The sequence below is a fragment of the Trachinotus anak genome, unplaced genomic scaffold, assembly GCF_046630095.1.
Source record: "Trachinotus anak isolate AG129_WGS33_773 ecotype Australia unplaced genomic scaffold, CSIRO_AGI_Tana_v1 ptg000003l, whole genome shotgun sequence".
Taxonomy (NCBI): Eukaryota; Metazoa; Chordata; class Actinopteri; order Carangiformes; family Carangidae; genus Trachinotus; species Trachinotus anak.
In genome coordinates this window covers 7,815,427-7,839,592 of record NW_027273854.1, presented here as the reverse complement: position 1 = coordinate 7,839,592, position 24,166 = coordinate 7,815,427, and the positions used below count along the sequence as shown (strand labels likewise).

General features: G+C 42.2%; 2 protein-coding genes across 2 annotated transcripts; both read left to right on the top strand.

The window, feature by feature from the left end:
* Nucleotides 1–348: 348 nt before the first annotated feature.
* On the top strand, nucleotides 349–2,802 carry fzd2 (frizzled class receptor 2). Its single transcript, XM_071471325.1, has one exon. It carries the CDS (start codon nucleotides 571–573, stop codon nucleotides 2,206–2,208), a length of 1,638 nt encoding a protein of 545 aa, XP_071327426.1. The 5' UTR covers nucleotides 349–570; the 3' UTR covers nucleotides 2,209–2,802.
* Nucleotides 2,803–12,444: 9,642 nt separating this feature from the next.
* On the top strand, nucleotides 12,445–22,230 carry mylk5 (myosin, light chain kinase 5). The gene is made up of 17 exons (XM_071471281.1): nucleotides 12,445–12,895; nucleotides 14,692–14,841; nucleotides 15,339–15,491; nucleotides 15,737–15,919; nucleotides 16,372–16,407; nucleotides 17,514–17,641; nucleotides 17,766–17,919; nucleotides 17,999–18,310; nucleotides 18,399–18,507; nucleotides 18,818–19,021; nucleotides 19,138–19,355; nucleotides 19,441–19,564; nucleotides 20,443–20,595; nucleotides 20,678–20,807; nucleotides 20,904–20,991; nucleotides 21,117–21,257; nucleotides 21,642–22,230. Exons 1-17 carry the CDS (start codon nucleotides 12,760–12,762, stop codon nucleotides 21,845–21,847), a joined length of 2,625 nt encoding a protein of 874 aa, XP_071327382.1. The 5' UTR covers nucleotides 12,445–12,759; the 3' UTR covers nucleotides 21,848–22,230.
* The last annotated feature ends 1,936 nt before the right edge of the window (nucleotides 22,231–24,166 follow it).

Here is a 24,166-nt window from a genome sequence, read left to right as displayed (position 1 = left end):
CAACCAGTAAACAAGCGACTTTACCTTCAAAATAAAAGCATACACTTTGTCAAAGTGGTGTATGCAAAACATGTACTATTATTATTAACCTATTATTACCATTATTATTATAGCCTATTATTATTATTAACTGTCGAATTAATTGCTGATATTATCTGATATTATCTGTTTATGTTTTAATAGCCTTTAAAAACCCTTTACCTATTGGTCAGATTAAAACATTAATAAAGCATTTTTTTAATCAAATATTTAGTGCTATGTTGGTACCCTGGTATAATAATCTATTAATAACTCGTATTCCGCTCGTAGGATTTTATATTGAAAGTCATTACCGGAAGCCGTATCTTGCTATCGCTGTCTTGACCGTAGTGAAGGACGGAGTTGTGGAAAAGAAAAAAGTCAGCCAGCAGCGTTCAAAGCAGAGACTAAGCACAAAGCGCAGGACCATCAGACTTTTCCTCCTATAGGAAGTTACTCCTGCTGAAGAACTGTTTGCAGAACTGATGATAAACGCTAAACAAATTTTCAGCAAGTTTCTCGGCATAAAGTTCTCGTCTTAAAATTGAGAAGATGACTTTTTGCAAGACCTGGTCTGTTGCACTCCTGCTGCCTCTGCTCATATCAGCCCAGTATCAGGGGGACAACGGAATAGTCATCCCGGAGCATGGATTTTGTCAGCCGATTACAATACCTCTGTGCACGGACATAGCCTATAACCAAACTATCATGCCCAATTTAGTGGGCCATTACAACCAGGAGGACGCAGGACTCGAGGTGCACCAGTTTTACCCCCTTGTGAAGGTACAGTGCTCGCCGGAGTTGAAATTCTTCCTTTGCTCCATGTACGCGCCTGTATGCACAGTTTTGGAGAAGGCCATTCCTCCCTGTAGATCAATCTGCGAGAGAGCCAAGCAGGGCTGCGAGGCTCTCATGAACAAGTTTGGCTTTCAGTGGCCTGACCGGCTGCGCTGCGAGAACTTCCCTGTGCTGGGAGACGGGCAAATCTGTGTGGGCCAAAACGACTCCACCGCTGCCACCGTCCCACCCATCATGCCTGTGCCGGGGACCCAGGACATCTCAGTGGTCTCCACGCATGAGAGGCCCTTCCGATGCCCGTCAGTTCTCAGTGTGCCCCCATATTTGAATTATAAGTTTTTGGAGGAGAAGGATTGTGCAGCTCCCTGTGAGCCATCAAGAAGCGGTGGGTACATGTTTTTCAGTGACAAAGAAATTCATTTCTCCCGCATATGGATTCTGGTCTGGTCTGTGCTTTGTTGTGCATCCACCTTGTTCACGGTAACCACCTATTTAGTTGATATGCAGCGCTTCAGATACCCTGAGCGACCTATCATCTTCCTGTCTGGCTGCTACACTATGGTCTCCATAGCCTACATAGCTGGCTACTTTCTGGGGGACAGGGTAGTGTGCAATGACAGCTTTAGGCCTGAGGGCTATAAGACCATCGTCCAAGGCACCAAAAAGGAGGGTTGCACCATCCTCTTCATGATGCTCTATTTCTTCAGCATGGCCAGTTCCATCTGGTGGGTCATCCTGTCCCTCACCTGGTTCCTGGCAGCAGGTATGAAGTGGGGCCACGAGGCCATTGAGGCCAACTCTCAGTATTTTCACCTGGCAGCCTGGGCAGTGCCGGCCGTCAAGACCATCAGCATCTTGGCCATCGGGCAGATCGAAGGTGATGTGCTCAGTGGAGTCTGCTTCGTCAGCCTCAGCAACCTGGATCCTCTACGGGGCTTTGTGTTGGCCCCCCTCTTCATTTATCTCTTCATCGGGACGTCTTTCCTGCTGGCTGGCTTTGTGTCCCTGTTCAGGATCCGCACCATCATGAAACACGACGGCACCAAGACAGAGAAGCTGGAGCGACTGATGGTGCGGATCGGGGTATTCAGCGTGCTCTACACCGTCCCCGCCACCATTGTTATCGCCTGCTTCTTCTATGAGCAGGCCTTCCGCCCCCACTGGGAGCGCAGCTGGGTCAGCCATAACTGCAGGGGCCTGGCCATCCCTTGCCCTCTGCAGACTGGGCCCCGCATGACCCCAGACTTCACTGTCTACATGATCAAGTACTTGATGACACTGATAGTAGGCATCACCTCTGGCTTCTGGATCTGGTCTGGAAAGACTCTGCACTCCTGGCACAAGTTCTACACAAGGCTGACAAATGGCAAACATGGAGAGACCACTGTGTAGAATAAAGGGACTATATCTATATGTTGCTGGGACTAATTTATGTGTTTTTACCTGTTTCTCATGCGATAGGTAAGTAGCACAGTGAGTAGCCATTAGTTACAGCATTTGTATTTGCCTCAGCGTAATAGCCACACATGCATGCCAAACTGAGGGTTCGGGTTTGACAAAAGGACAAGCTGGATAAACAAGGACTGAACCTCACTGTCTGAACAAATAACAAGCATGGCTATGGATGCCATGTGCTGAAATACTCACCTCCCCCTCTCTGGCTCTTTTCTTAAAGCCACCTATAACTCAAGGGGAGTGAAGATCCACCACAGCGAGCGGGGAAATGAGCTGTGGAAGAATGACTGTCTATTCTCATCCCTGAACATTTCATGTGTAATTAAATGAAACTGTAAATAGTATTTGTAAAAACACAAAATTATATATTTGTATTTAAAGAAAGTAAATACTTTTCCTTATCTGCCAGTGTACCTGCTTTACTTTCGCACTGTAAAAATGCCACATACTAAAGACGTATACATGTTTCTTTTTTTATTAACCGCTGGTTATAAGTCATGTTTTGTGTTATGGATTAAAAGAATGTCTACATTTCAGTCTGTTGGGTGATATGCAAGATGCTGTTTTGGTTGAGCCCATTGTTTTTTCACTCCTCTTTAACCAAAAACATGTGCTGAGTCTCAGATATTATCAAATAATTATATCAAATGCTTGATTTCGGATTCCTAGTTGAAAAGGAAAAACAGTATTTAATGTTTTTCTTTCATTTTTTGCCCCTCCATATGTTCAGTATCCTTCAATGATTAAACACTGTCTTGATAATGAGTTATTTTCTCTTATAAAAGGACAGCCATGTTGTTTTCTCAAGGGGGTTAGGGTTGTGTCACACCTGAACATCTGTTACTTCAGACTGGAAGGCGACAGTGAAAGAGATTATTGGAATTCTTAATGGAAATTAGCTTCTTACACAAGACTGTGGTCCCCTGGGAAATACAAGGAATGAGTTTATAGTGAGACAGTTGACCGAACTTATCAGCCACTCTGTCGGTATATTCTGAAATATTTCACATCAACGTGTTTTGTGTCTGAGAAACAGGTGCCAACCTGTAAGAATGCAGCGGACTTCCTCACACATGTACACTAGCATCGCCTTCAAGTGCTAAACAAAACAGGAGACCTTTTCTGCCTGTTGTTAGAGAGGGCTCGGCTAAATCAACAGGAATCATCTGGCGAGAGAGACGTCTGTGCTGTTGCATAGGTGTGAAAGCGTTCCTGCCTGCCCGTTTGGTGAAAGGAAAACACGGGTGCTCGGATTTGCTGTGGTGTTACTTCTCCGGAGCCACTCTGCCCTGTTCCAAGTTGGAATCTCCCAAGCCATCCATGGCTGAAACTGAACCTTGTCTGCGGTGATGTAATGAAGTAGATGGGTGTGTTGGAGAAAGTTGATCCTCTTGCCTCAGAGCGGAGGCTCTGGGCATTTGAGAATTGCACGCACATTCAGTATTGTGTGTGCATTTATGTTGTTACTGCAAAGGTTTAGAGGAGCACACAGGGCTGCACATAATTCATGTATTAGACTGTACTTCTGTAGGCTCCAGTATAATTAGTGACATGAGCTTTAGCAGAGGAGTGGACCTCTCATAAATGTCACGACCTGTTGGACAAGTTGATATTTGTCTTTCTTGTATCCTTATCTGGGGTTAAATAAAGATGGGTTGTAATAACAGACAAGTAAGACTGATTAAAGGTAGGAGCAGATACTCTGAGGGTGGAAAAACCATAAATCTACCTGTGCTTCTTCTATTCTGCCATCTTACACCCCCTCTGCCTTCGCCCTCCCTCCCTCTCTGCGCTCAGATGAATGGGGGGAATGCGAGTGAGTCAGTGGAGCGGTGCTGGGTCTTTGCTTAGTGACAGACAGTCTCCTGTGTGCTGCTCACTTCAAAGCGCTGCTGAAACCTGACTAGCTCCTTGTAAACAGTGCCGTCTGGCCCGAAGGCCCACTTCCTGCGCTTAACTCAACTTAATGGCTGGCTTGTTTGGCTTTGCACTGAAGCAGAGAAACGAATGAAGAGTGGGAGAATGAAGAGAAGCGGCATGTGGGTGGGGTGCTGGTGGTAAAGAGAGTGAGATTGTCGTAGGTTTTTTTTTTTTTTTCTTTTGGGTGGAGGGGTTTGGAGAGCATGATGGAAAATTCAGTGTTATTTGCCTTTGTCTTTCTCCAGGGGAAAACAACAAAGAAAGGGAGAAAAGGAGAATCCAAATGAAGAGAGACGTGACTGTGATTTTGTGAATATTTCATCTAAAACTTTGGATCTCAAACCGTCAGATCTAAATGGAGTCAGATGCGCCGCATTTATCTCATGCCAGGGAAAAAAAAAAAAAACAAACGCTTTTCACAAAGTAATTTTCCCTGAGTAAATCTTGATGTACATGTTGCATGAGCCATCTGGGGAATTTTTACACAGACTTTACCTGCCATGCAGATTTGGAAATGTAAGACATATAATTAAACAAATCTTCTGAACAGAACTGATCAAGGTGGTATCTATCTAGAGTAGAGTCTTTTCTCTTTAATGCTGGTGCCCAGTCTTTCAGCCGTCTCCCATGTTGTTGATCTCAAATCTTAAATCTTGCATGCAGCCGTTTCCTGCTTGCTTGAGGGCAAGAAGGGACAAGCCGAGGATCGGGGGTAAGACTGGAAGAATGCTCTCTGAGCTGATATTATGAAGTTGCTCTTATTGGAAGAAGGCCTCGGCATGTCAGAAAAGAATCACGTTGTTAGTAAGAAGCGCCAGTGTTCTCACTGTTACTGTGGGGCCATTGTTCAAGTTTGTGCCGTTGTAGCATGAACTTTTTTCTTTTTCTTTTTTTTTTACTGTATAAGAGTTAGACAGTATCAAGCCTATGAGGGGGCCTAAAATGGACAAAGGATTGTGGAGAGAAAAATGGGGGGAAAAAGAAAAGAAAAAAAACAACTCTCCAGACATGTAGTAAGCCTGTTTCTAATCAACTCCTGGCATGAACTCAAGAAGAGCTCATGCTCTGAAGGCTAACACTGGATTAGTTGCAGTCATACATTATCCTAACCATAGGAGAGCTGCTGAGATTTTCCAGTGCACACACTACATCTATCTGTCTTGCTCTCCCTTGAAAAACTCGACAGGAAGTGCAATATGTTCTCTCTCCTCCTATCGTTGCTTTCAGAGGTGGCCGCTGTGAGTGGGCTGGAGCGTAACAAGTTGGCAGGAGACTGAAGGTTTAAATGTACATTTCTGTTTCTGACTTTGATTCAGGGCCTCCAGCCATAAATACTGGGCCTGACAGTCACCATCAGGAGGTGTCCTGCTTTTCTCCATTTATCTTGTGTCCACTAAAATCTTTTTTTTTTTTTTTTTTAATTAAAGCTTCCTTACCCTTATTGAATCCAGAGGCGTATTTTTCACTGGAAAATATAAGATAAATGCCTGAAAACATTTGACTGGTTACTATAAACATCATAACATATAGAGATACTTCTCCTCAGAGACCATGGTTTGTTTTTCAACAGGCAAAAACTTACGTTACTGGTTGAAAATAAAGCGATAGCGCTGATTTCATTTGGTTTATTATTGTTATGATGATTTGTCCTCCTGGTCTCTTTTATGCCTTGCAGGAATATCACTAAACCATGAACTTTCATATTAAATTGCCTAAATAGCAGCGGCAAATATAGCAGAAACTGTGCAAAGGGGTTTAGCCTACCAAGCTTACTAACTTTATATTCATGGTGGCTCATTTTCATGCCTCATGCACACCATTTGTTTGGGATTTTATTGCTCGTAAGTGCGCTGACCACTCAGGGGTGGCTTTGACAAGAAAACAAACACAACAGTCATGAAGAGAATGACCCTGTCAGGTTTTTTCGCCCTCTGTCCTTAAGGGTAAGGGTGTTATGGTTATCCGTGTAGAAAGTGAGGGAGTGGCTCAGAGCCTCTCCAGCTGCTGAGTGGAGAGGTGCCGACAGCTGCGTGACAGATATTTTGGGAGCCTGCAGCACGCCTGGGATAATAATGGGCTTGACTGGGAGGAGTGTGTGTGTGGAGGGGACGGAATGGTTAATGTGCATCCCGACACCACAGTGTATACACAACCGTGCCACTCTCGTAAATGTTTGGGGGTGACAGTGCAAATAGTGAATGATAACACAAGCGGGGATGAAGTGTCAGCTGTTTTAAGCTACTGTGTTGTGTCATTGTTCAGTTGTGGAAATTTCATGCAGTCGTGGTCTATTAAACGTGCAAATTTTGAGCTGAAATTGAACCTGATGGACCTGCAACCTGACCAGTCATTCGGAAATAGTAATTCTGAGTTGCTGGACGCTATTTTGACTTGTGAGCAAAGCATGTTCTGATTCAAACAGTCAGTTTGTGGAAGTCAGAGATTATAACAATGGGCCCAAAGGGAGTTTTGTTCCAAAGCAGCAGGAGCTTAAAAAGTGTGTCTAGAAACTCACACAGCTCAACAGCTGTGTAAGTAATCACTGAGCTTTTAATTGATAAGTCTATCAATCCCCTTCAGATACATTATAAGGCAGTAAAATCATTCTTATTGTCCCATTAGTACAATATTGCAGTACTCTGAGCTCCTGGTTCTCCAGGTAAAGTAGGTGTATTAAACAGAATGAGGTAATACTGCTCTAATCCAGTCTGTTACTCTCCTGTGAGCCCCAGTAAGGCCTCAGGCTTCGATGATGACTTATTGAGCAGGCTCCTCTCTGGCGAGGGCCGACCCCCCCTGTTTTAATGGAGGCCCTCTTAACAGCTCTTTTTGAGGAATTTACAACCCCAGCCCCGTCCGACACCAGTCCAGGAGAGGGAAGGCGGGGAGGGAAGCACACTGCAGCCTTGTCCCAACAGAGCCAGCAGTGGAAATGTACAGCTTCAGGCAAGGTGGCAGCAGAGCTCCTGTTTGAGTGTGTGTGCCCGCCTGTCTCTTGCTCTATCTGCGTACGTGTGTGTTCACTCGGCTGTATGTGCTTCTGAGCTTGTGTTCATGTGTGTAAATCTAAGTGAATGAGCGAGTGGAAATAGGAGGGCTCCACTTCTGTAGGTTCTCTCTGTAATTTCACTCTCTGCGCAGCATAATCGCTTCCATGTGGGCCCTCACCAACAACAGAGGGGTGGAGGGGCCTCATTGCAAAGGTGGGAGTTAAACACATAGACACATAGAGGCTCACAAATGCTCTCTCTTGTGGAAAAGAATTGCAGAGCTTTTTCTCTAGACTAGTGGACTGCGAGATTTTTTACATTTAGTGAAGTTGATAGAAAAAAATACTTTGAGACTGAGTGATAAACACTTTTTAGAGCTCACACATTTAAATACAGACAATACTGTACCAAACTATTTTTCCACTGGCATATCAATCCACAAATGTGTGATGTCTCAGACCTGCGTGCAACCCAGATAAAATCGTGTTATTACAATCTCTCAATTATCTGAAATAGCAGGAAATCCAATATGCCTAATTTATCCTCATTGGTTATTTCCTCAAGAAATACTCAGAACTTTTGCGGTTTTCCTTTTGCATCCTGTGTTTTTTTTTTTTTTTTTTTTTTTGTAGCTCCCACCACACATGTTGAGCTGTCGGCTTGAGTGCCCCGAGGACTGCTGGGCCAGACAGTCACGGTCAATGTGTGAAACCAACAGAGCGAAAAACAACAGGACCTTTTGCACAACAGGGTCAGCATTTAAAGACACCTCTAACTGAGCTCATTTGCTAGTGCAGCCGCAGGGAAGAGAAACAAGGTACAAAAAAAGTCTTGACAGTAAAGATGGTTTTTTAGGAAATATACACAAGTGAGACATGGACTGTGTAACATGATCTGAACTGAGACTAAATTTTAAAATGAACATTTGTTTAGTAGTGGATTTAGTGGACCATTGTGTGTTTCAAAGATCTGATTACAGTGATGGCTTAAGTTAACATTGTTACAACAGTGAACAACACCCCCTGCTGTTTTGGCACATATACTGCTACAACACTTAGTTTAAAACATAAAGGTAAACCAAAATGAAGTGATCCCTCAGGAATAAAATAATAAGTTATTTAATGTCCTGTTAGTTGTGACCATGCGTTAATTTTTGTGTAAATGCTCAATAAGCTTTGGTTTGACAGTCCATTTTTTCCCGACACATGCAATTTTGTTGTGAGAATAGTGAGTGGTGGTGCAGCCACCAGGCCACAGAGCAGCTTTGGCCTCTCAGTAGTCTACTACAGCCAGAGGCAAAGCATGTCCTGCAAGCCTTAGCCTTTGAGCTGCAGTGGGAGAGGTCAGGAGGTCATAGGTCAACTTAAGTGTTACATTTTTCATGGTGCCGTGGAAGCTTCATCATATTTGTGCTGAGAAGTCGTAGACTATATGTTTTGTTTGATGCTTTATGAGGTGAGCACGAAGATGGAAACGTCAATAGATCCTTTAAGCCACAGCTTTGCTTGTTGTGAAGGCAGCAAGTTGAAAACTCAGTTGCAATTCAAGTACCAGCAAAGGTGAAAAAACAATTCCTGAAAACTGTCCATTTTCATTGTATAAATCACTAATCTTGTTGATAGGGGCATTTGTTTTGGATTCCAGTGGCAATGCAATGAATATATTCATGCTATGTCGCAAAGGGGTGTTATAGGGCCATTTTAGGTTTCCCTCAAAGATTTTCTCCCCCTTAAATTCTTAATTGTGTTGGCAACGATGGGTCTATAATATAGCAAACATACAGTTTCTCTTTAATGGCAGGGTATAAAATGTCCCATCGTTGCCTTAGGTACACAAGATTACAAGAATGGATCTTTATATATTACTAATTTGTGTAAGGGATGGAGTGAGTGGAGGGAGTGGAATCATCATTCTCTCAAAGTTGATGTGTGGCAGAACCTTCATTTTTATCGCAGACATATGAAACTGTGACGAAGCACCACCATATATCTTTACTGGTGCAAGCATGGGGAACATATGCAATAAAATTGAAATAATGAATTTAGATGTTGTTTCATGATATTTATACAATGCAAAATTTAAGAATTGCAAGAACATGACTGCATTAGTAGAATGGAGAGTATAATACATTGGTGAGATGACTTTACATTAGATTACATACCTTATAGCATGTACATAGTTGGCCTCTAGATGGTGCCAGTCTCTTCTTAGTGGTGGTGTAAGGGACTGACGTCTGTCAACCAAGCCACACTGACGGCTTGTAATTATCTGCATATGCATGTTTTAGGTCATTATTGCCAAGTGGACATTATAGTTGTGTTTAACTCTGACCCTGCCTTTCCAACTAAATGGTTGACCACATTTTTTACCTCCTGCATTTCACTGGAAAACCCAACCTGACTCAGTCTGTTGTGTGTCACCCTCACTTGTGGTTGCAGGTTTTTGCAGAAAGCAAGCAAAGAAATATGACACCAGGGGGCACTGCAGTTCAGTTGCACAGTAAATGCATGATGTTTGAGTCACAAACTTTCATATATGTCATGATATTAGAGACATACATAACGCTCCAAAGTCTTTGATATGGAGACATTTTATGTTATAATATCATAAATACAAACATTATTTCACGTTGTACTTATTCATTGACATATCTCTGTTCCTTTTTTGGTCACTATGAATTTTAAAGAATAATATGATGTTGCAAAAAAACATAAATGAGCAGTTCATATACTGTAAAAGAGTTATGACTTTATATTTTTAATGTTTTTTTTAATTAATTCAATAACTTTTTTTATTATAAAAAATGTCCACAGTTTCAACATCTTTGTAATGAGATTAATACCAGTTTTGTATCTGCATCAACTTCCTCAAACAGATGTCACAAAAACATGATGACAGTTTTTCCACCAATCAGAACCAAATATGAGGTTGCACCATTATGTCTTGCTTCCTATATTGTATTGACAGCCTGCAGTTTTAACATTTGTAGCATTATGTGACATACATGTGTTACATATAATAATATATACAATAAGTATATATATATATATATATATATATATATATATATGTGTGTGTGTGTGTGTGTGTGTGTGTGTGTGTGTGTGTATATATATATATATATATATATATATATGTATATACACTCAAGTTTTTGCTTCATAGGAAACTGAAAAATCATTTACTGCTTAACCATTTTAGGGTTAAGTACAGCACAGATAAGTACTTTACATTGCATCACTTCCACGTCAGAAGCACAACAAAGACTCCTGCTCCTACACACACCAAATCCTCTGTTCACTCTGATTGTGACTATCTTCAGTCTACATCTGTTCCCTCATGCTCAGATGGAGGAGTCACGGTGGATAGTAAAGGAAAGATGAATAACTTTAAGTTTTATCACAGCAGCCATTCAAGCACAGACAGCTGACCAAACTACCTGCATGGATACCATCAGCTGGTTAAAGCTGCAACATTTAGAGAGGGGGGGCAAATTAATGGGTCAGTCACCTTGTCTCCCCTCCTGCTCTAGACTCTATTATGTGTTGTAAGTGGTCCTGTGCCTAAATGACATTAATTATGCTCCTACAGGCCAAGGCTCTGTGGGAGAAATGCAGCATGATCACTTTGTTTCCTCTTAATGAGCAGCTTCAGAGTTTCTGCCAACTTTCTCTGCGTGTGTTTTCTTTTTCGCCTGAAGGTTGTCACTTCTTATTCAAAGCTTTGACTCATACTTTATTAGATACTGCGATTATCATAATGTGCAAGATATATAAAGAGGTAATTTATTTTTGTGTTGTGACACTCACTAACTATGAGCTTCAACTGAAGGGGTAATTAACACCAACCGAATCACTTACACTGTGACACTGAATCTGCCATAGCAGTTGTGACACAGACGCATTGTGAAGTACCAAGATTCCCTAACAGATTATCTTGCAGAGTCATCAGTCAATTCTGCTTTTGCAAGTTGGAACATGTGCCTGTATTATATTCCCAAATAAGGCATTGCGGATTATCTCAAATGCAACTTGAGAAAGAAAAAGGCTGTTTAAAGGTTGTTTTAATTGCAGTTTCATATGAGCTTGAGAATGTGCCAGGTAATATATATGTTGGTTTTTCATTTTGACTGGGAAGTTTTGGTAATTACCAGTGGTTTGACTCCATCTCAGCATTCATTTTGTCCTCAGAATAATGACAAGAATGTGGTATTTAGCAGAGATGGGGCTGGGCTACTTTCACATTAGCACTTATTAGAAATGCTTTAAAACTTCTGCTATTTTAGAGCAGTGATACAGTTCACAAATTTAGCCCACACCACAAATTTATGCAATTCTATATATAAATCTACAATGTAAAAAAAAGTCTTTACAATAGTATCTCTCTGTGTGCAGCCTTTTGGTAAATGTTTGATTTGGGAATTTCTCTCTCACAGAAACTAAAACAAGCCCCTCACATTGCTTTTCTGTGTGATCACTGATGTGGAATTTGGGAAACCGGGATGGGAGCAGAGCAGAAAGCGTTGTTGTAACCACCTCAGTGGGCTTCTGTTGTGTTCACTGACATTTCCCACTTTGAATGCAGTTTACCCGCCTCATTAACACTGATGCACCAAGATTCAGACTTGTTAAGTACAGTCAGGTCGCAGTCATTTGCTCTCCCACAATTGCATCCCATAATGAAAGATGCAGAGTGTGTGATTTCACAGTACAGCTCTGCTGGGTTGATCGTCTCAACAACATATGTTCACCACGAGAACAACAGCAGGCCCCTCTTGACACATCTCCGTGTTACCATAGCAGCAGGTGGATGTGTTAAAGTGACGCTTTTACCCCAGAAACAGCCCCCCCCCCCCCTCCAGCCCACCGTCAAGGCGTTCGCACTTAAAGCCACATAGAATTTACGAGCCTGTTGTTCACAATCACAGCTTTACAGTCCACAAGCGTGAAATGAGCATTGCCAGCGTCACTGGAATCACAAAGTTCAGTTGCGGCATTGATAAGTGAGAAGGCAAACAGGGAAATCGATAAAGCACAGTGCATTCAACAAACAGCACACAATATGACCTTTGGCTGGTTGGGTAGATAAGTCCACCCTCCCTCCTTTCTCCCACTCTCCTGCTTTCTGTCTTTCCTTGTTTATGTGTTGCTTGTTTCTATTAGCCATGATGATAAAGAGAGGGATTTGAGCAGTGGGTGGGGGGACCTGGCATTGGAGAGACTTTGGAGCGATAAGGAGAGACCTGCCCAGGCTGAAATGGCCAAAGTAAAAGAGAAAGATTTCTGATGTAGGTGGAGTTAGTGTGGATTGTGGGAGGGTGAGAGAAGAGGGCTCGAACATTTGCAGAGAAGTGTGAGGAGTGGGGGCAGAGCAGCACTGGCTGTGTGTGTGTATGTATGTGTGTGTGTGTGAGAGAGAGAGAGAGAGCGAGAGAGAGAGAGAGACTTGCTGGTTTTACACAGAAACAAGTTGCAGAGGCCCACACAGCAGTGACAGAGAGAGGAAGTGTGATAGTCAGCTTGGGAAATGACTCTGTAAAGTTGTTCTGTTCAGAGACCGGGGCTGTTGTTAAATAGACATGAACGGGGATGGCAGCAAACAGCGTTATGTGTCAACCCTCAGAGTACAGATCAAGCCACCACGCGCATCATCTGCACCAGGGAATGGGCCCCGAGCTATTGACGGCAGGGCCTCAGACAAATGTACTGATACAGGTAAGTGCTGCATGAGAGAGAGCGAGAAAGAGAGAGAGAGAGTGGAGATGAATAATTTAATGTTGTGTGGTTGTTTTGGAAAGATTTCAACTGGTGACATTTGCCATCTTATTAATGCAATGGCTAGAACAGACAAGTCTGAACATGGTGATGCTTCTTGATAACCGGTTGGTGCGCTGCAAAAACAGAGGACAGTAAATTGGCTTGAATTTTTCCTAGAAACAGATTATTTGCAAGAGAAACTGACATCACACATCCCAAGTTTTAAAGTTAATATCCAGTTTAGATGTCCAGTTATCTGATTGTTAATTGTATTGTGGGACCTTCACCTCTGTGTCAACCCACACAGAATATTAGATTTCCTGTGCTTTCAAAGCTTAGTTACTTTTTAATTTAATTTACTATAAAGATTTCAACAACATGCAATTTCTCATCTTTTTCAGTTTCTTTTTCTGTCACTATTATAAATGGGGTTTGTGTTTTTAATGTTTTGGACAGCTAGATGCAATGTTGTAATAATATAATGCTGCTCACATGTCTTACATTCTTATTTTAACTGTTTCAGAGTAAAGTGTCATCTGGCAGTTATTATTATCTGTTAACTGTAAACCCTGTGCAGCATCTCTTACAAGTCAAAACTGACAAAAATGGACATATGTCAGCTTGGCTACAGTGTGTATCTGAGGTAGCCCAAAGGGTTTTGAAAGTTTTTAGAGCAACTTGTTACCAACATTTCTAATAAAAGTGCTGTGTAGGTAAGCCAAAAAAAAAAAAAGTCATGATGCAAATCCACCTCACAGTGTTAGTGTGTGCAGAGCAGCAGCTAAAAATATTTGGCTTGATTGAGCAGCATTCAGTGCCTGTCCTCACATGTCAGGCTGTACAGTAAATAATTAATTCGTTGTAACACTGGCTAAAGTTGGATGGTAAAATAGCCATTATGTTAAATTGTAACCAGTTTACTGTAGATGACCTGACATTACAAGATGTAATCAGATATGGTCCATTTCTACACAGTGTTTAGGTAAGGTCCTGAACTACATCTGATAGGCCTCTGTGATGATAATCAACAATACTGGTGACACCATGTAATGTTAGCCTGTGGCACTTCTGATTTACAAAACTTTACTGAATCAGGGGGAGTGACGATGTTTTGTCTAGCTAAGATCCGAGCTTCATCGACTATTTAGCTTCAGTCAAGTGAACAATGAACAACCTTATTTTTTTCATTTATTATTTACTTTATAAGATGTGGTCCTGGAAGACTATAATTGTCACCTGGAACACACTCACAAAAAGAAATTAAAAGCCACAATCCAGCCAGCATGACTGTATCTGTATTTTATATTAATACTGATGTCAGTGCTGTGGCTCTCTGGGCAGAGCTGAACAGAATTCATGTGACACCCCGAGGTGTCACATGAATTCTTCTTCTTCGAAGAGGAAGAATAAAACAAGAGATGAATTGGTGTGAACAGAGGATGCAACATCACACTTACAAATGAGTTCATATCTGTAGCCCTGCTAGGAGGTATAAGGCCACAGAGGATCAGTGTGATAACAAAGTAGTTCAATAAACTTCTTTATCCTTTATCCTTCAGCGTGTGAATTCATGTAAAACGCAAAATAAAATAACGGCCAAAATTACATATGAACTGATAACTGATGCAGCTAAGTGAAGTTTTGTGTTTTCTCCTCTATAAAATCAGGGAAAGGTCACCAATAACACTATAACCCTCCTGCTTGTGTTGCTCTTTTCTTTTGTATCTCACCTCCCTCTTCTTCTCCATATCCAGGGTCTGTCAACGTCTCCCCCTGTAAACGTCTGGACCCACCTGTCTTCATAGAGGCCCTGGAGGACTGCAGCATGGACGAAGGACGTGACATCACACTACGTGGAGTTCTCACAGGAAGTCAGCCAATCAAGGTGTCATGGCTACACAATGGTGAGCAGAGACAATATGCACTGTTGCACCTCAATGTTTGCTTGGGAACAAATGTTCACCCAAAGTGCCCCGAGGCTCAGATACTGTAACTAAAAGTAAACATAACTGAGGTCACGGATCCCTGTTTATTTGGTTTGCTGAAAACAGTATTCATAGGATGCAAATAGGAATAATGACTTGTGAGGTCAATATTGAGTGAAATGTTAAAATAACAGATGCCACGTTTTCATGGCTGCACTATTAAAGCACATCAAACAGAAAGATTTTAGATGTCTTTTGCCTCATTTTCTACCAGAGGGTGAATTTGAACAATTCCTGGCCATGCAAACAGAACTCATAATGATGGATCCATATCAGGGTTCAAGAGGTCTTTTTCACTCCTGTGTCCGGCATCATTGTCAGCCCTTCCTGTCTCACTTTCCTTCTCATCATTGTTTTTGCACATTACACGAGAGGAAGAGAGTGTTTCTAGTTTGTTTGTTTGCTTCTATGGGCAGGTGAAGTGGCCCGTTTTGGCAAACATTCTTTCGATGGCAGGGAGGTGAGCTTTGTGGTGAGGGAGTGCCTGCCCGAAGACGCTGGTGCCTACACCTGTTTGGCAGAAAACAGTGCAGGAAAAACGTCCTGCTGTGCTGCCGTGTTCGTCAAAGGTGAGGGAAACATTGAGGACTGCTCCATAATGGGACACTAGAGCCAATTCATGCAGACATCTTCTCAGAAGTTCAATTAGCAGGAAATTAGTCGGCAACACATTTTGCTGCTAATTAGAAACTAATGAGTTGTAATGTTGGGTGTCTCATTTAGTGAGACTCTGCACACAATAAGTACAAACAAGCCAGAGTTTCATTTCTGATGCAACCTCTTCTCCTTTTCCTCTCACTCGCAACCACTCCAGACTTTGAAACTATCTGTGGCATGCAGAATCGTGTCTCAAAGATCCCAACTTCTGCATCCAAGAGCATTACAGAAAATGGAAGGTCACGACAGTCTCCCAAAGATGAGCTACAGGGGTTCAGAGGATCTACTTGTACCTCCCCTACAGGGTCTGATAAGCAGAGTCCAGTCTCATCTCCAAGAGGTAATTTCACATATATGCACAAAGGATTAGATCATTTTTGACAATTTTAAAATTCAAATTATTGCTCATAATAACAACACATAGGTTGGAGTTTCCTTCCTTACACTGGGAAAATATCTTGGCCTCTTTAACATTGTTTTAACTTCTTCCGGATATCCATAGTATATTTATAAATGAGGAGGAAACACATCATTTCCAGTCCTTGTGTGATTGGCTGTCAGGCAACATGTAGTGTATACGGAACAGGAATAATGCAGGATTTCCACAACAATGCAGCTTTCTGATACACCCACTAAAAGTTCTCAGTCCCAAGTGAGCACCATGTAGGGAAGTGGACAGTGCACAGTACAGTAAAACTTGCTGAGTCTGTAAACTGATAGCCATAGACAGAAGAGAGCCACACCTCTCAAGTCCTGGACTAAAACCTACCTGCACTTCATCTGTCTCTGCAGAAGTCATCCCAAAGAAGAGAGCCAACTCAGGGAAAGGTGAGCAATTCATACACTCATACATTTTTTTTTCTCCCCACTCACTATCTCAGCTAAATGACGGAGCAATGCACCTGTCTTTCCATTATGTTGTTCACTGTCTCATTTGGCTTGTTCTTGTTAATGTAACTTATTCCTTAGAGTCTGTTTTTTGTGTGTGTGTGCTGTTGTGCTTTTCCCTGGAGCTACACCTTTTTTTTTTTCGCCTTTGTTCTTGTTATAATGCTGTCTTGGAGTTATTGTGCTCCCATATACTTTACCTTAGGGTGTAGGCTACAACAATAAAGACATGAAAAGGTCATATAATAAAGTCTGAATGTTTGTTGAGTGCACAGGGTATGTCATACTCCTACAGCGAGGAATATTTTTTATGGTTTAAACTAGATAAAAGTGATGGCTAAGCAGGGCGATGCAATAATTGCCTGTGTAAAGAAGCCAGACTGTAGATACTGAAGTCATTTAAACATGACAGCATTAAATCAGATTGTCCAGTCAAATCCACCATCCTGATGCCAGAATATTTGAATATTGACAGTGTCACAGATGATATGAGCTTCAGGTCATATATGGAAATTTGTAGTCTAATGCACAAACATGCTAACTCTATAGTATGTAACTGTAGGATAAACCACAGTGTATGACTTCAAATATGTGTTCTGTCTGCATCCTTTAAGGATATTTGTCTAAGTAAATAATTCTAAGTGTGTGAAAGATATTATGGAACTGGGCTGCGTAGGTGTCTTCAAAGAACAGGCGATCTAGTTAAGCATTGTTTAACACACTTGATTACACAAGGACTGGTTGTACTGTGTATGGTGTAGGTCATCTGTGTTTTGTACTTTGTTTCCACTTAAGACACTTGCTGTATGATACAATAATAAGGGTCTCGGGGGAAGTAATACACTGCCAGTTTTACAGTTCAACACAAACCACAGATCCCACTACCAGGCTTTGTCTCCCGGTCTTTATCTTTCACTCACACACCACACTAGATAGTTCCCTTCCAGTGTCATGTTTAAGGAATTTAGATGATGAACTCAAACAGATACTATACACTGAACAGGAAGACTTTGAGTCAAAACACTCACTATGTTTTGGCTATCCAGGTCCAGCATTACAATTCGAAAGCCCTCCACAGCACGTCGAGGTGAAGCTGGGACAGACTGCCCGTTTGACGTGCTTTTTCAGCAGCAGCCCTCCCGTAGTGTCCTGCTGGATCAGAAACAAAGAGCAGGTGTTGTAATTTAGAGGCTGATTCACAAATATCCACTGTCTTCCATTCCAACTTTTTTGTCTCCACTGTTTCTCAGTATTTACTTCCCTCTCCCCTCTTTATCTCACATATTTCATACCTGCAGATAGTGGATGGTCCAGAGCTGTGGACAGAAAATACGGACCGGAGCAGTACACTGGTTATAGCAGAGACTAAACCACAGCACACAGGCTGCTACACTATTGTAGTGAAAGACCGCAAGAGCTCAGCACAACACACGCTCACCCTCTCCGTAATAGGTAAGACAACGCACTCTCTGCAGTTTCAGGACCATGTGAAGCAGTTGCTTGAGCACTTTATTCATCATCCCCCCACCAGAGAAGCCACAGCCTCCTGCCTCTTGCCCTGTGATCTCCCGTGTCTCTGCCTCCAGCCTTGTGCTGTCCTGGTCGGGCCCTTGCTACGACGGTGGCAGTGCTGTCCTGGGTTATGTGATTGAGGTGAAGAAAGAAGGATGTGCTGAGCCTGGGGACTGGCGTGAACTCACTTCCCAGTGTAAGAGTACTTCATACAGAGTGTGCTCTGGGCTGCAACCTGAGGAGGAATACCGTTTCAGAGTGAGGGCCTATAACACAGTGGGAGCAAGCAAGCCAGGACCAGTGTCAGCAGTGGTTAGAATGGAGCAGAAAGGTGAGGTGGTATGGGTTATTGATACCACATTTGAAAGTATAGGCAAATGTAATGAGGCTTATATCACAGCAATTGTGTCTGCACATAGATTCAGACAAACTGCAAGAAGAGGAGGCCTCTCAAGCCTACACCTGTGTCACCATCGACTCTTCCCACAAAGTCACAGATCACTACAATCTGCAGGAGAAACTGGGAATGTGAGTATCTGTCACGCGAAACTCCAAGCAAGTTTTTCAAGTAGTGCTAAAAGGCTCTTTCTTACATTTTAAGTGGAAGTCCTCATTTAAATAGTGTGACTTGGAGTCTTCGAGTCTGTCAGTCCTGCCAAGTGTGGCAGAGGGAGGATTAGATGGCATGCATGTAGAGACACGGTTCTACTCTAGCAAGTGAACAAACGTACCTCAATGAGTCTGAGATCACCAGTGGTTGCAGTTAATAATGGTAAGAAATGTGTCAGTCAGGAATGCGGAGATAAAAAAAAAAAGACTAAATCCATCTCTTCATCAGGGGAAAGTTCGGCCTGGTGTTCAAGCTAACACACAAAGAGACAGGACATGTGTGTGCTGGGAAGTTCTACAAAGGCCGACGTGCCAAGGAGAGGGAGGCTGCTCGTAAAGAGATAGAGCTGATGAACTATCTCCACCACCCCAAACTGGTTCAGTGCCTGGCGGCCTATGATCACAAGCCTGAGATGGTCATGGTCATGGAGTTGTGAGTATCATGATGACATCCCGAAGTGGTTGAATTCTTACAGGAACTGCAAACTCCAGGTAGATACAACGAAATATGATAACAGTTTGCTGTCGCTGTGGTTCGTCTGTCTGCAGTATCGCAGGAGGGGAACTGTTTGAACGCATTGTGGATGACAACTTTGAGCACACAGAGCCTGCCAGTGTGCGCTACATGCAGCAGATCCTGAAGGGGATTGCCTTCATGCATCAGCAAAACATTATTCATCTGGACCTCAAACCCGAAAACATTGTGTGTGTTGACACCACCGGCACCTCCATAAAGATCATTGACTTCGGATTAGCCAGCAGGCTCGGTGTGTGAGATCAAAGCCTCTTCATATTTGTCTGTGTATGTTATGGTATGTTTCAACATAAACTTTTGTGATTCATGTTTAACAGATGGCGACACACCTCTGAAGGTGATGCATGGGACTCCAGAGTTTGTGGCTCCTGAAGTGATCAACTATGAACCTGTGTGTTTGGCCACTGACATGTGGAGCATTGGGGTCATTTGCTACATACTGTGAGTCACACATCACATTTATTCACTCTCTTGCTCAGAGTGAGATGGAAAGATCAATACCAGTCTCATGTCTGTACAGAAAATATGAAGCTACGGGCAGGAGCCTGTCAGCTTAGCTTTGCACAAAGATTGGAGACAGGGGGAAACAGCATCCACCTAACCCCTCAAGCTCATGGAGTTTCTGCTGGTCACCCAACCAAGAAATAGTCATGGTATTAACCCCCATGTAAAATCTTTACCCTAACTCATGTTTTTAAATTCAAATATCAATATTTGATATTTAAATATCAAATGAGAATGTGGTAATGTGAAAGGTGTCACTCTGATGATGGTCCTGCAGGCAGGCACTTTCATCTGCTCCTGCTGAGCTTTATAGTGAGTTTCAGCTCATTGTTCAACTGTCTGGGCCACAACTTTACAGTTTTGGTTCACACTCTTCGCTCTGATATTGTTGCTTTTAGCCACAACAGGCAGCTGTTTTCTACAAAAAGCTCCAAAAACCAACTCAGCACCAGAAATATGGTCAAAGTTGTTAGCAAGTAGCTGATGGAGAAAGTGGTGCATTTAGGATCATACAAAAAAAGCAGATATTTCCCTCAAAAGCAGCGCTGAAATAGGGTGAATATTGGACTTAAGTTAATCTGTCCAGAAACATGGCTCCAAGTGAATGCTAATGTTGCTCAATAACTGCTGGATTTGTAAATAAGCTGACAAGTTTTCCATATCAACTCAAATGATTCAGGGTTATTACACTGAGCCGTAAGAGGCGCTGGCAGGTGGATTTTTGGATTTTAGACTTTTAATGCCACCTAGTGGATGTAGGTTGCAACAGTCAGTATAATCACACTGCTGCCTCTATGTCTTTCTCTGGTTTTCAGACTGAGCGGTGAGTCTCCATTCCAGGGAAACAGTGATGCGGAGACCCTGGCCTTGGTCACTGCTGCCCAGTGGGAGTTTGATGAGGACAGTTTTGATGAGATAACAGACGAGGCCAAAAATTTCATCAGCTCCCTGCTCAACAAGGACACCAGGTGAGTTTATAAACATAGCTACTACACAACCAACACATATCATCTTCACTTACCCAGAAATAACCCTCTATGTGCTTCTCAGGCGGAGGATGTCCTGTGAAGAGGCCCTTGCCCACCCTTGGATGGCAGCATTTGACTCTGGAGATCCTGCTGCCACAAAGTGTCTGTCTAAGGAGAAGATGAAGAGGTTTCTGGCCAGGCAGAAGTGGAAGGTAACACATCCAACCACTCTACTTTTACGGGGATTCTTGAGTTTGAGGTGTTGGTTTTGCTTCCTGCTACAAACCTCTCCAATGTTTGTCTCACAGAAAGCAGGTAAGGCCATGCTTGCCCTGAAGAGGATGGCATTACTTTCCAAAGGCGACAGCTCTGGATCTCCCACCAGCCCTGGAGGAGGTAAGACACACATTCTTTTAAAACCCCAACCCTTATCAGAACCATTTTAGTTTCCTGGTTCCTGGTTCAACCCCCCCCCCCCCCCCCCTCATCCACTTCCTCTTTCCTCCCCCTCTCTATACCAGAATCACCCCTGAGTCCAGAAGCAGAACATGTCCTGCGCTCTCTGGAGGAGAAGATGCAGGGGCCACCTCAGTTCAGCCAGAGCCTGGAGGACCAGACGGTAGCTCAGGGATCCAGTGTCCGTCTCTCATGCCACCTCACAGGTATACACCCACTTCTTATCCTGAAGCTCGAATTCAAGAGATTCATGAGTACCCTGTGTTCGTTTTTGTGACATTATAGCATTTGTTGATCACTCGGAGACTGGACTTGCTTGACTCCCTAAAGACAATTTGAACGCAAAAAACTAAACTGAAGTTTTGATGTAGTAAAATTATGGAACAAAAGAAAATCTTTCACACATCATGCATATACCAATAAATGGCCTATTATTTTGAAACACCACTTTGAAAGGATGCTGTAATTTCAATGGTCCACATTCAATCAAGTCTTGCATCTTGACTTGCAGTTACTTTATATATGACATGACCTGAACCTGGACTTCTTCCTCTTGCCCCTGTCCTCACCCCTCCCGTCTATCTTGGCAGGATACCCTGACCCAGAGGTGGTGTGGCTATGTGGGGAGGAGCCTGTAGTGGAGTCATCCACAGTGCAGATAGAGTATGAGGAAGATGGCCACTGCACCCTGGTCCTCGCCAAAGTTGGCACAGAGGACACCAATGTTTACACCTGTAGAGCCACCAATGACCACGGGGAGACATTCTGCTCAGCCACCCTCACTGTTCAACAGTAGATTCATTATATCTATGTGGGCACACTGAACATGACAGAGATATAAATATATTATTAATGTTTTTGAGTGCCTTGAACTGTTGTACTACACATTCTTGCAAATTCCATGCTGTACTGTGACTGGAAATATACATGTATTACTGTACAAAAGGTATGAACAGGTGAATATTGTTACAGCGCTACAAGCACATTTAAAGCTTATTTTTTAATGGTTACACACCGTCTTAATTTCAAGATCCCCTTTCAAACCTATAACCTGGATACATGAATAAATGAAGATATCCCTCTTGAAAAGGAAACTGGCCTGAAATGATGCTGTTTGAATCACATAGTGAAGACCAGACTTTTGACAGGTAAAACTAAATAAATACATTTTCAGCCTGGTGTCCAAACTTTAGTGCTGTTAATTTAGGAATCCATAACCTTTTTATAATACACTCGAATCATCATACTGTCCGTATACCTGTACAGGCTTCATGTTCTTATATTGTCACATTATTGACATATAACATTTGTTCAGCATTAATTCGGTTTCCAGAAGTTCTGTGTTACAAAATGTATTCCTGTGTTCAATCAGATTTCTCACCAGGTATGGATGGTGCCATGCTGTTGAGGAAAGAATTGTTTTTTCTCATGTCAGCAAACTTTACTTTTTATACAGTCCTGAGGTTCAGATAGTAGGTCCACCCACCGCAGCAAATAATGTGGGTCGTTTGTGTTGCTCTGATGGAGACTGTGAACAATGCCATGGGAACATGCAATGACAGACCATCCACCTGTGGAGGAGAAAAAGAAGAAAATCTTTTACATTTTCTAGCTTTTACTAAGGATTTTCAAAGTCAAACTTAACCCACCCAAATAGACCAATACATGTTGGCATAGGTTTGATGATTCCTCATTTTCTCCCTAAGCTGAATTACCAGATCTGTACAAGATCCTTTTGTTTCAACACTGCAACTTTTGCACAGACTTTGAAACAGTGGATTCCTGGGATACATTAAACATGAGTTTAAGCAAAAGTCCAAGAATGAGTTGTTATTCGTAGCAGTGCTTTTGTTGTAACATCTTAAAGGGCCCCAGGAAACAGAAGGGGGAAGGTATGCTCATCATCTGTCAGTACAGCTCAACTCTTACTAGATAAAACAAATTTTACAAAAACAAAAACAAAAAAAGTGTATCTTCATGTTCATGTCAACTCTCTGCTCATGTTTGTTGGAGATCTCACTGTGATATGAGGACCTGTAGACCTGTGGGTGCTCCAGAGGAGGCCTGATGCCTGATGCCTGCTATACTACTGTATTCTGTCAATGTATCAGTGGAGCATTAGGCCAGTCATGTGACCAAACATAGCCTACTGACTGTCATTGTCATGCAACAGCTAAAACTGCAATGATTATAACTGATTAATCGATTATGCTAGTCATTTGTTAGAAATATAATCAGGAAACATCCTGATAATAGATGAATCATTTAAGTCATTTTTGAACCAAAGATATTCCCTGGTTCCAAGTTGGCAAATGTGAGGATTTCTGCTTCTCTCTGTTGGATGTGATAGAAAACTGGGTTGTGGTGCATAAGTCAGACAAAACAAGACGTCTGAAGACATCACCTCAGGCTTTTGGAATGTGATGATCCATTAAGAAGATAAAAATTTACTAATTAATTAATAATGATGACTGTTTGTTCCAGCTCTTATTATGGTGTATTCTTCATTTTACATTTTTGAGATTTGGTTTACTCGCTTCGGTCAGTTTATCCCAGATTGAATTTCTATATTGAATCCACTAGATGGGGCTCCATCCGTGGTTGTGTTTTTTTCACTGGCATACCAAAACATTTTGGAAGAACATGGAGTGTATTTGATTGGAAGAACAGACTATACAGCCTTTAATAACATACTATATGTTTGTGTCCTTTAATTTCAGAAGTCACGGATCATTTACTTCTCATACACATGGTTCTTGAATCCTGACTGCTGGGCTTTGATTGCAGATGGCAATGATTATAATGTAATAAGTTATAGGACAAAAATAGGGAAATTCCCTTTTGATTTTCTCTTCTCCATGTGAAGGGATTGAACCTGTTGCTCAAGGACACTTTAGACTTGGTGTTTGCTGCACTATAAGAGTTAGAACATGAAACCCTTATGCTGCTTTTCATTTGTGAGAGTACTGATCAACCAAATAGCAATTGATGCAAAAAATTAAAATAAAAAAATAAAAAATCTGAGTGGCAAATTTGGATGCATAATGAAAAAGTTTGGAGTTGAGAGAAAGTTAGCACAAGTGATGTCTCTCTGCCCATAATAATGGGTTTGATC

Excerpts from the sequence above, each read along its gene's own strand:
- fzd2 (XM_071471325.1), top strand. The coding sequence starts at position 571 with ATGACTTTTTGCAAGACCTGGTCTGTTGCACTCCTGCTGCCTCTGCTC.
- mylk5 (XM_071471281.1), top strand. The coding sequence starts at position 12,760 with ATGAACGGGGATGGCAGCAAACAGCGTTATGTGTCAACCCTCAGAGTA. Across the intron at positions 12,896-14,691 it reads AGACAAATGTACTGATACAG|GGTCTGTCAACGTCTCCCCC; the intron begins GTAAGTGCTGCA and ends CTCCATATCCAG. Across the intron at positions 20,596-20,677 it reads CTGCTCAACAAGGACACCAG|GCGGAGGATGTCCTGTGAAG; the intron begins GTGAGTTTATAA and ends TGTGCTTCTCAG.